This window comes from Triturus cristatus, chromosome 11 (genome assembly GCF_964204655.1).
Source record: "Triturus cristatus chromosome 11, aTriCri1.1, whole genome shotgun sequence".
NCBI classification, from domain to species: domain Eukaryota; kingdom Metazoa; phylum Chordata; class Amphibia; order Caudata; family Salamandridae; genus Triturus; species Triturus cristatus.
The window spans coordinates 1,033,648,555-1,033,661,005 of NC_140594.1; the positions used below are offsets into that span (position 1 = coordinate 1,033,648,555).

Below are 12,451 nucleotides of genomic sequence, written 5' to 3' on the forward strand. Positions count from 1 at the left end.
TCACCCCTCAATTCTGATCCGGCGGGCCCTCCTCGCCAGCCGCGCCCCCCCCCGCCCCGATCCCCAGGCAAAGTGTCTAACCAGTCCCCAGCCGCCTCGGGCCGGTCGAAGAAGTGCGTACGGCCATCCACCTCCACCCTCAGCTTAGCCGGAAAGAGCATTGAGTACTTGAGGTTTAGGTCCCTTAGGCGACGTTTAACACCAAGAAAGCTCTGTCGCTGCTTCTGGACCGCCGGAGTAAAGTCTGGGTAGAAGTGTACGTCCATGTTGTCCAGCCTGACCGGTCCCTGTTGCCTGGAGGTCTGGAGGATGGCATCTCTGTCCCGAAAGTTAAAAATCCGGGCAATAAGAGGCCGCGGCGGGGCACCGGTCTTAGGGCGGCCCCCGGGGACCCGGTGGGCACGCTCCACCGCAAAAAGCTTACTCAGCCCCCGGGGCTGGAGATGGGTCAGGATCAATTCTTCCACGAAGAGATCCGCCGCCTCCGCCTCTCGGCCCTCCGGCACACCAATAATACGGACATTATTCCTCCGGGCCCGACCCTCGGAATCCTCTAGTCGCCGGTCCATCAGGGCGCTCACCTGGCCAAGCCGGCGCACCTCCCTCTGGAGGGCCACCACGTCCGTCGTGAGGCTCGTAGTGGTGTGGGCCAGGGAGTCGACTCGGTCGTTTGTTTTTGACAGGTCTGCCCTCACAAGGCCCACATCCACCAGGACCGAGTCAATTTTTTGCGCCAAGGTATCAAAACGCTGGTCCACTGAGGCCTTCATCTCCGCGATGGCGCCCATGACGTCCCGGAGGGTCAGATCTGCCGGATGGGCAGGTGCCTCCGTCGGGCCCACCGGGGATGTCCGCGATGTCTCCGGAGAACCCTTCTGGAGCGTGTAGCGATCCATACTATTGGCCTGGTGCGCCGTGCCACGGCGAGTTGTCTTCATCTTCGCCCGGTCGCCATCTTGTTTGGTGGACATGCTGGCTCTTCCACCGTCGTGCCAAGATCTCCAAACGGGCCGCCACACCAAATCACGGGTGTCAGGGGGGGGGCGGGGGCGACCACCGGGCCGCGGGACAACCCACCGCCGGCGGGTCAGCCGGGCACCTGGACAAGGCCACACCACCGCACCCCGCTCCGCAGCCCGACCCCGCTGGAAGCAAGGAGGGCGCAAAAGCGAAAGTGAAAGTGCGGGGTACGCGAGCCGCCCAGCCCCGCTCGCCGCTGTTATTCACTTTGTCCCCGGATCACCCCACTACTCCAATCCGGGGGGCCGGCGAGGAGAAGGCCGCAACCTTCGATCGATGCTCCCACCGGTGTTCGGGGTGCGATTCGAGCCCAAAAAACGGGCGGCGCCTCAGCTCGGGTTCCCCGACACAGTCCCCTCAACAAGGACAGGATATCGCCAGGATTAATTCAGGAGGTCGCGGAGGTCCTCGGGAGCCTCGCACCTACGCGGCCATCTTGGTTGCGCGCTAGGCTCCTCCCCCCTCGCTTTTGTTTTAAGTTGTTATTTATGTTAAAAGGGTGTATCCTGATTTCCTTTATGTGCAGTCTGCTTTCTGTAGGGTGCGGAGCCCCGGTGGGCCAGTCATTGTGATTGCACTGTTTGATCTTTTACCTACTAGCGGCCGGCCCTGGTGGTTGTAGGCCCGTGCTTGTAACCTTCTTTCTGCACAATAAAAAAAATTTCAAAAAAAAAATGCAAAAGAAGATACCTGAGGGAAGAGAAGAAAAGACAGTTTGGGATGTTGAAAGAGAAAAACATTTGAAAGGAGAAGCTAGTCCAGCAATGGCTCTAGATTGGCCTCAGAAAGGGAAATTGTGTATTAGAAGAAATCAAACTGCATATGATAACTATTTCATAGGTACAAGTGATTGCCATGATACTTATAGAATCATGGGTGGATGGGGATTTAAAGGAGGAAATGATCCGGTATTTCCTGGATTATATTTTATCTGCGGGAACAAAGCTTATTATCGATTACCCGACCATTGGTATGGCACGCTATCTAGGCCTGGTTTTCCCAATGATATTTCATGTGGGAAGACGAAAAGATGGTGCACATGAGATAGACAACTAACACGTAGGAGAAGAGAATTTGGTCAGAAATTGTAGGAGACATTTTTGGAGCGTTGATACCAGCAGTTGGAATATCTCTGAATGCACATAAAATTAGAAGATTATCAACAGTAGTGGATCGCTTGTCAACAAGCACTGCTGAAGGATTTTTATTGGTAAATACCTAAATGGTTGCCATGCGTGCCATGGTGATGCAAAATCGACTTGCCCTTAATAAAATTTTGGCAAAAGAGGGTGGAGTCTGTGGAATGCTGAAGGTTCAACATTGTTGTACTTATATTCCTGACGAAAGTCACGATTTAAAGACGTACATAAAGAATATAACTGATTTGCATGAGGACATTGTTCCACTGGAGGTTGAAGGAATTTGGGAAAAGATTGGAAAAAGGTTTTCTACTATTAAAGACTTTTTACTAAAATTAGGTAGTACCTTTATTGGTAAACTTTTATTTCCAGTAACATGTGTGATTATTCTAGTATTAATTCTGAGATTAGGATGCTTATGTAGCAAAAGAAGGAAAATACGAAATAACATAAAAAGAGAAACTTTAAAGAACAGAGAGAAAGAAAGAAAAGAAAGAGAATTTGAAGAGGTAGAATTAGAAGAATGGAAAGAGAATATGTATAAAAAGACAAGAGAAGAAGAGACAGGGGGAACAATCATGTGATCTAACAAATTATTGAGAGAACTGAATTCATTTCTATTTACACATTTTATAAAAATTTAAGGTAGTGTGGTGATGTTAAAAATCACCAATGGGGGGATTGATGGAGCTGGTAAAGCAAAATGTTGCATACCTCCTCTATTTTGCATGAAAATACTAATTATATAACCTACTTATATTATAATTTGACTAACGGTGTGATGTGTTATACTAATCAACCTTTTGCAAATTTTGTAAACACCAATTACACGTGGGACTTATTGCTATTGCATGGCAAAATAACTCTAATAACTAAATTATGTACGCATATTAATAGTAGTACATGTGGTAATAGGATATCGCATGATTTATGTTACTTATGTGACGTTTGCGTTCCCGTTTTGGATCGTAAAGGTGAGTAATATTGCTTTAAATGTCGCTAAAAGCTAGGAAAATACTAATAAATAAAGAGATTAGTGAAGGTTTAACATTAGAATCTTCATTTCTTTGTATTAATTACTCTTTTGTGTTTGTTTCGCTTAAGTTGGCATTTGGGCCTACCAAAATATGGCATCTGAAATGGAGTTCAGAAGTGGCCACCGTCTCGTGACCTACTGTGCAGACCCGGTTGGCTCCGTAGACCTCCAGGCGACCCCAAGTCACAGTGTTCCTGGTCAAGGATAGGAACATGGAGAACTGCCAAACCTCAGTCAGTAAAATCTGGTCTAAATGAACAATTGGGACATACAAGCAAATCTTATCTTCTACAATGTTGCATAAGGGCAACATGGACAGAGGAAGTGAACCAGCAAAATCCATGAGAACCTCATAATGTAAAAATCGGACGTTTCTAACTAGCTAATCACCTGCCTTCTTAGCCTAAGAATGTTTCATGTTATCCCGAAATGTATTATAAAAAGAGCAGTAGAATAGGGAGGAGTTTTAGAATGGAGATCGATTGATGCAGATGCTGCCTTCTTACTCGATGACCGCAAACCTCTATTGACCCCACAGGCGATGACAGATGCTTGCACGATTTCTGGCCCTTTGGAGATCTTTGGGACTGTAACATGCTGAGCAAAGAACTTTTGGACTTTGAGCTTTGACCTGCTTTATTTGGACAATTAACGGCTAAATTCGGTTATGCAGAGCCAAATGAATTAAGGGAAAAATCCAGATAGCAAGAATAGGTAAATATAAATGTCGTGCGATTTGTGCTAATTGAACAAAATTCTAAACTTTGATCGACCAAAAATGCTAATATCAATTGCAAACAATATTTAGATAAACAAATATTTGATTAACAGAAATTACGAGTTTGTGGTTTTTCAATGAAGAGAGTAGAGGATTCTGAGTCTTAAATGTGTTTTAGCTGGTTCTAAATCACCATCAAACACTCCAACTAATTGGTCCGTCGACCAAGTGGTGGAGTGCCTTGATGTTTAGGGTTAGGAATCTATAGGTGGTGATGCTAATGTATATTCTGTAAAATAACTTTTCTTCCCTATAGGTAATAAGGTACCCCCCACATGTCCTGCGCAAAGTCATCATCCCTCCTGTGTGCAGACTCTTGAGTGGAGACGTGCGAGTGTTGGTGTTATGGGCCCCACCAATGAATGCGTGTGTGAATGAGCTAGTGTGACGTCGGGTCTGCGACGCAGGGAGGATAAGTTGTAAAATGTGCCTTTCTCTTTTCCCCCTGGTTTCTTGCGCTGGAACATCCTAATTAGCACACACTTTTTATATGGCTTAGAAGGGTAGGCGACTGGTGCGGGGATCGGGAGGGAGGCGGGTATGATTGGGGTGTTAGCCCTTTGCTATCCTAGGTTGTATTGTTTTGATTTTGTATAATACGATTCCAATATCGCTGCCAGCCTTCGGGATGTAGACGCAAAGCTGTGTAGAACCTCATCCTTGCATATACGCTGCTGGCAATGGTTGTAGGCACTCAGCTTTGTAAAAAGCTATGGATCTCTTTGAATAAACAGAATTATTACATGAAAATATTGACATGGAATTTTATAATTACCCCTCCCACATTAAGTTAAGCAAAAAAGTAAATATGTTTTGTAAAGTGAGGGAGACAAGGCAATAATATATATAGACGTAACAATAGCTGCACAACAATTGCAGAGAACTTTAAAACCAACACCCTATCAGAATAATATTTACGATGGGGCAGAAATGGGCGAAAAGGTGGAGCTCAAACTCCGAGCGGCTTCAGCTTAATCAGCCAGTTTATCGTAATAAATTATCATCCGGCGATATAGGGATGAACCAGTGCACAGAAACAATTCTTCGATACTCTGCGGCGGGTGAAACCCCAGAACCGCGCATCAGAAATATTCCTGCTAGCAAGGGAATTTTTGCCAATGCACGCATAACACCACACCCATCAGCACTGAAAGCCATCTTTAAACTACAGAGTTCAATCGTTTTCGATGCTTTTATCTGAGCTACTTTGAAATAGCCCCATTCCAAGATGGTCTCGGTGCTTGCTAGACACTGAAAGAGGACGGCTCAATGACAGTTTATTTTAGTCTGTCTTTTATTTCTCTTAGATCGTCGGCCCTTGCGGTTGGCCCCAGACAGTAGACTTGTACGTGCGTGCGTCAGAGTCTCGCGTGCCGGTACCTCGCTGCAATCGGTTCTGCTCGTCGGCCAATCAGAAACGGCAGTCTGCTGGTAATGGGCGTGGCACGCCGGCACCTCCCAGAGCGAGGCTTCCCCCTTCTGTGCCGGCATTCCGCCCAAGCAACAAGCGAGGAAATCAAACGTTCTGACTGCCGTGCACACCGCGCAGAGAACCAGCTGTGAGTCCCGCCACATTCCGTCTCTTCCACCCGACGATCAGTGCAGCGTCGCCCGGAGTCCCTAACTCACCATGGCCGACAGTGAGAAACTAGACAACCAGCGCCTCAAGAATTTCAAGAACAAAGGCCGCGACTTAGAGGTACGCAGCCGTAGTCATATTGTGCGGGAGGCAGCCGACTCGCTCCGGTCCAACGTCCAGTCCCAGCCTTTCTACCCATGTCCTGTTCTGTTCTGGGACTTCAGCAAGTGGTGTGCGACCCGGAAGAGGCCTAGATAGGCCGCCCGGCCTATTGGCGGGGGAATACTACTGGTGTTGGAAGCAGTAGTGGGGAGGTAGTTCTGGGGGTTCTAGAGCGACGCCAGCGTAAAGAAATATGTTTGAATTCTGTGTTGTGGTAGTGGTGGGTAGATAGTAGCCGCGGACAAGGTAATGAGGAATAGGGTCATGGGTTAGGTGACTTTCATAAGTGATGGGCACGTTTGGTTATGCAGGGGAAATCACCGACTGGAGGGATATTTCTGACATGAATAATGGTTGACGTGAGTGATATACATCCGCATGGGGTGGTTATCCGGGTTCCTGCTTGTGTTAGTATAGGGCGAGGTAGGGTGATGCCTGAGACTGGATTGAATGGGTGGCACTATCGATTCTCCCGCCCTCTGCTGCTAGTTTAGTCCCTCCGTCTGCGGCTCTGCTGCCTAGGTTCGCGAGTCCGGCTTTTGTCAGGCCGATCCTGGTTCAAAAACAAACTTTACCACCATCGGTTATTAACGTGGATCCTTTAGTCCGGCGGGAGGTGAGGGAACACAAATATATATGTATATATATTTTTTGTCTAAGAGAACCAGAACATAACAAAAAAATATTGGATAGTCATTGTGCTACTGATCTTCACATATGTCAGTGCAGACTAGATAGTCCTACGCTCTTATCTAATAATGTTCTGCGGGTGGTCGACCACCCGCTGACTTGCCACATACTGACGTGATGAATACAATGGCTCATTTGTGAGGTTAATGTGGGCATTGTCCCCAAGAATACCAAATGCGTTTCTCGACCATTATATTTTTTTTCTGTAACTACGGTTTACCTATAGTTAGTCTGTGTCTTCACAATCGAAGTTTGTATTATTATTTCCTATAATTAGCTTCCCTAAAAGTGCTTTCTTGGGTCAGTGAAGGGGGTTGTTGATCTAGATACAACTGCCAGTTGTAGAAACAACCTCTCACAGACTCGATTCTTACATGATGTAAAAGGCTGCCAGTTGATCTAACCAGGTCCCTGCATTGTAGAATGTTTGGGGTGTTAATTAGTAAGGGCAGGTTTCAGCCTGGTCTTACGTTGACTCAAATGCTTTGTTTAACTTTTCAGAAGGCAGCTGTATCAGTTACTTGCAATTCTTTAACTAGTCAGAGTTGACCTATACAATGTAGAAAATAGTTAGAACTTCCTCGGGGCTGAAATTAACAAACAATTTCACTATATACAATTAAAACTTATTTACAGCATAACGCTCAGACCACAATTGGAATGGCCTAGTGACAATGGTGCCAAATTTTAATTCACAGTAGATTTCCTACTACCTATAACCATTAAGTTATACTATTTAAATAAGTTATGAATGTGTAACAGATCAACCAAAATAAGTTGTTGAAGAAGGCAAGGGTGGGCAGTGCCAAATAAAATTGGAAACTGTGTTGCTCCAAATACTCTCCTTGGGTATAAACCCGTATCTGATTTAGTATTGTATTATGTCCACCTCTAATGTAGTAGTTCTGTCAATGTAGTTAGTATAGTCAATTTTGTAACCTAGGGATCGATACCCCTCTAATACTGTTTTGTTCAGTCCACATATAACATACAACCACTACAACTAATCCGTCAAATCCCCAGTACTTTTAACAAATTAAACAGAGAAATTTACCAAAAGGCGTCAAATTAAACACAATCTGACTACTATAGAATGTCTGTACTTTTGAGCGGCGTCTTTGTCTCCCAGTACTGGAATAACCTAATACAAGGCTACCAAAGCAATCGTGCACTGAGCCAGCTTCTCCTGACTGGCAACAAAAGATGTATGGTGCTGCTCTGCACGCACATGCCGGTCTCTTGTACCCGAGCAGGAATGCTAGTGCCAATTTTTGCATTGTGGGGTATTTTCAAGCTGGACAAAGTGTTTTCCCAGTCAGCGGAACCAAAACGAGCATTGGCATAGCCAATAGGTCTCGCCTTTGGGACCTTATAAGTGTTTAGCTATGCAACAGTTGATGTTGTTGCACCAAGGATATTGTGCTGCATAACTAAATACTTATAAGGTCCCAAAGGTGAGGCCTATTGGCTATGACAATGCTTGTTATGGTCATGCGAGATTGTCAATACTCAACATCATAGGATCTGACAGTTGTTGGGAGCGTTGTCATTGTTCTGATTGATCTTGTATGTTGAAATGATTTACAGCAACATGAAAATGCTGGATGCATCTCCACAGTGCCACACAACTTATTACAGACATCCAGTATTCTTCAATTTTCACTGCTTATTGTGAGGGCCACTGGAATGAGTACGTGGATGCCCCCCCCACCCCCTCCAGATGAGCATGTATTTGCCGCATTGGCCACTTAATCCATCTGCTGCATTATCTGCAGATGTTAGCAAAACAAGTGTTTCTAGCTCAAACTGATCATAAGTTACTAAAACCATGGCAACGTGTTCACGTGCAGCGGAAGGCCCTGTGGCATAGGTTCACTAGTATTTGGTTGGCAAACCAACATTAATGAAGTTACATTTTTGCCCGACAGTATAACCATATTATTATTATTTTTTTTAGTAGTAGTACAAAGCTTTATTTCGATAATTGATATCATAAAAGCACATTTACAAGTTGGAACACAGTTCATAAAAGACATTAAAAAAGACGTAATTTTAAAGACCTTTCTGTTACAATAAATAGTTAAAAATAGTATTAAACTTTAGCAGCTTTGTAAATATTAAGAACGATTTCATAAAAATTAATCACATAGCCATCCTCCTAATCAGCCATGCCCATCTTAGGAATTTAGCCACCCCGCAGACTGAGGTTGTACTAACACCAGCCTTGAGTTTTCTAAGTGCAACAGAGTGGTCCCTAGTTCCAAGCTGCAGACACACAGGTTTTAGCCATTTCAGTCTGGGGTTCGAATAGGCTGGGGATGCAAAAAGAAAGTGGGGAATATTTTCAGTAACACCTAAGCAATTTGGGCAATCCACAGGGGTTTGGTGCGGAGGCTTCCACTTACTAGTGCGATCACGAAGAGGGAGGGTGCCCAACCTAAACTGAATAAAAAGAGATCTATCCCTAGGCTTCATAATAAAATCTAGATAGGGCTCCAGGCGGGGCGTAGATTTATGCTGCCAAAATGCCTCAGTCAACCTACCTTGATTTGGGTCCCTCTGTTATTGGTTATCAACCCATGCCCAAAAAGCTCTCTTAATTTCTGCCATAGATAACGGTGCCCCAGACTCCCAAGCAGTTGCAAGGCCTATTGCCAGAAGAAGCTTCTTTATATTAACTAGCAATCCAATTCTGTGAGCTCCTTGGACATTCATAACCTCTTAAGCCATCAGCGTATCTAGAGAGCTCTGGAGTACGCCATAGCCGCGCACAATATAAAAGAGGACGCAGAGTGACTAGGTCTTTAATAGTACGCCGACCCAAGTCACTCAGGAGTGGCTTGGTTGGGGTGCCCCTCGGGAGCGATACAAGCTCCCTAAAAAAACGTATTTTCTGAAGTAACTAGCACATCTACACAACCAAAGCCCCAAAGTTCTGCACCATAGAGGGCGCTGCCTACAGCTTTTCCAGCGTAAATTTCCAGAGCAGGAGCAATGGGCTTGGTGGTAGAGGCACAAAGTTCCCTCCCTAATGCTCCTACTAATCGCTTATGATTTAGCGCCATTTTATCAATGTGAGGCTGCCATTTATATTTATCCGAGATTCTAATCCCCAAATAGTCAAACTCTTTGACGCGCTCTAATGGCATTTCGTCGAATCAAAGTAGATCTAGACGATTTACTCGGGTTAAAATAAAGACGCTTAGTTTTAGAAGTATTGATGGCAAGGCCCCTCAACTTACAAAACTGAGAGAAACGGTCCAACAGCTTCTATAAACCTGACGGAGTTTTCGATACTAACAACGTATCGTCCGCAAAAAGTAGTGCGGGGACTTTATCACCCGCCAGGACCGGGGCGTCGGCATTGGCTTCAAGCAAAAAAGAAACTACACCGTTCACAAATAGCGTGAAGAGTGTAGGTACCAATACACATCCTTGGCGGACCTCTCTATTCACAGGAATGTTAGCAATTTTTTTGCTCCTGCGACCTCCATCTATTGCGAGCATAATTACCATCATGTATACGAACCAGGAGGTTCAAGATGGGCAAGGGGATCCCCGTCTCCTGCAGGACCAGCCATAGGCGGTCACGGGGGACCAAGTCAAAGGCGGTCTTCAGGTCAATAAATGGCAAGTAAAGACCGCCCTTGCCAATGGTAACCACCTTCCAATATAAAAGCGCCAGCCTAAATGCCTGGTCAATCGTACTTGTACAGGTCCTAAAGCCCGCCTGGAACTGTGAGATAATGTTGTTTTCATCCGCCCATGAGAGGACCCTCTCCAAGAGAACCCTGCCAACCAACTTCTGCCCAGCGTCTATGACACTAATTGGACGGTAGTTGGTGGCGTCCCCCCTTGGACCCCTCTTATAAATAGGGATTACTTCGGCCCCTTTCCAAGAATTCGGGACCGGTGAGCCTTCCAGCAGAGTATTAATAAGGATCACAAAATAAGAGGCCCATCCCTCAGTATTAGTTTTAAATAAATCACCCGGAATCCCATCTTGTCCCGGAGCCTTAGCGGGTACAATCTTATTTATAGCGGCCTCCACCTCTTTCTTCTCTATCCTATTGAATGAAACCTGAACAGGATCGGTGGCTGTGGTTCCACTAGGAAGCCCTGGGCCACCTGATTGCTCATCCCCTACATACAATTTCCTAAAGTGCTCAAACCAGTCCCTATCCGTTATATGGTTAGGAATTTGGTCCAAATCGCGTCCATTGGATCTTCTCACTAAAGTCCAAAAAAGCTCGCCGTCCTTAGACTGGCTCGCAGTTTTTAGACTATCCCAATATAGTTCTTCCCATTCCCTCTTAGCATCTACAATGGCCTGCCTATATTGCAGTCTTGCCAGCAGGACATCACCCGGGATGTTAGATTTAATAGCGAAGACCAAGTCTGCAATTCCTGTTGAATCACTTTTGTGATGGCTTAGCACTTATCAAGCGTTTTTTACTAGGATCTAAAAACAGGCTACCAATCAAATCTATGGTGTCATCATAAATTGATACTGCAGCGACAGGCCCAGCCCTATCCTTACATGCTGCAGAAAGCCTGAGAGTCTGGTCACTAAGGATTTCTTCTAGGGTACTTAATCTTAGCTCATTCAAAATGAACTTAGGCCATTTGAGAAATCTATTGCAATTGGATGGTAAGACTGTCCTAGTTAGCATTCTTGATCCAGTAATAGAGGTGTGCTCCTTCCTATGCCACATTTTCAACATTGTAAGGGACAGGGGGTTATGATCACTACTTACTGATGTTATAATGACCATATCATCCACAAACTTCCATGCCCTCCTGTCAATGTATATATAGTCAATTCTACTTTGGCAGGGGACCCTATTATATGTAGTTGCTCCCATAGCATCGGAAGTCGTACGCCTATTTGCAGCTCTTAACCAAACTCTAACATTAGGGCATTCAATTGAATGACAACCGGTAACCATCTCTTCACTGGCTTAAGCGACAGAGAAGGGATGCCCCATCTGGCATCCTCATCATAGATTCCCAGAGTGTCTTCTGCTGCTAAAGGCTCAAAAGAGCAATTAAGGTCACCAGCAACCAAAATAAAGGAATCAGAGGGACAGGAAAGAAGCATATCAGAAAGAGCAGAGATGGTAGAGGATTATGCCCCCCCCCCCCTTGAGTACCTCTAGCATATATATTAAAAAGTTCCCAGGTATTATTACTCTTCGTACCCTTAAGAGAGAGAGTCTCATTACATCTAACGTAGAACAAGAATGGTGAGTGATCTTAAGGTTAAGCTCTGCCCTAACCCATACCAGGAGTCCTCCAGATGGACGTCCTCGGCCTACCGAGGTAGCTGGTACATGGAAACAGGAAAAACCAGGCTTATACAGAGGTTCATGGCTCCAGGTTTCCTGAAATAAACACAAATCGTACCCATCAATAAAGTCATTCCAGTCCGGTAGGGAAAGCTTATTTCGTAGGCACGCCACATTCCACGAAACAAGCTTAAAATGGCAGGAAAGACCATTGCAGGAGATTAAGGGACTTGGAGAGTGGTCCGAGTATCTGCCAGCAATGATGGTAGCTCTCTGTGGTACACTGGCAGGAGTTGATAATTCAGAACCCAAAAGCTGGAGTGGTGCAGAAGGACTAGTAATGCAACAGCCTAAGGGGAACAAGGGGGTAGTCGGTACTCCTACTCTATCCTGGAGTCTATCGACAGCCTCCAAACTGCTAAATCAATTTTGAATGGGGGTCACATCTATGGGTAGTAAGGGCCTAAGCCAACCCCCATGCGGCAGCCCCCTCCAATTCCGTTGTACTAGTGTCCACCCATCCGCTAAAGATTAAGTGACCTGGGGGATAAAAATAAGTCAATGGAAGGGCACGAATAGTTACTCCCAAGCTGGGTTGTCTCCAGTTACAAATATACTCGACTATTTTAGGGTCATTGAAATTAATCAAAATGCAATCCCCCCTTATGTTCTTGGCCAGGTGTCCTACCCATGGGACCCTCCTAACCATGAGTATTTTACACACTATATGTGGTGGCAGTGGTCTATTTTGATTTAACC

General features: G+C 45.4%; 1 protein-coding gene across 1 annotated transcript in view; it reads left to right on the plus strand.

The window, feature by feature from the left end:
• Positions 1–5,313: 5,313 nt before the first annotated feature.
• The window catches only part of KPNA4 (karyopherin subunit alpha 4), a 221,095-nt gene continuing 213,957 nt past the window's right edge, over positions 5,314–12,451 (plus strand). Inside the window, exon 1 of the mRNA XM_085635233.1 lies at positions 5,314–5,672. Within this exon, the coding sequence (XP_085491359.1) occupies positions 5,604–5,672 (69 nt within the window). The 5' untranslated portion in view covers positions 5,314–5,603. The remainder of the gene's footprint in view (positions 5,673–12,451) is intronic.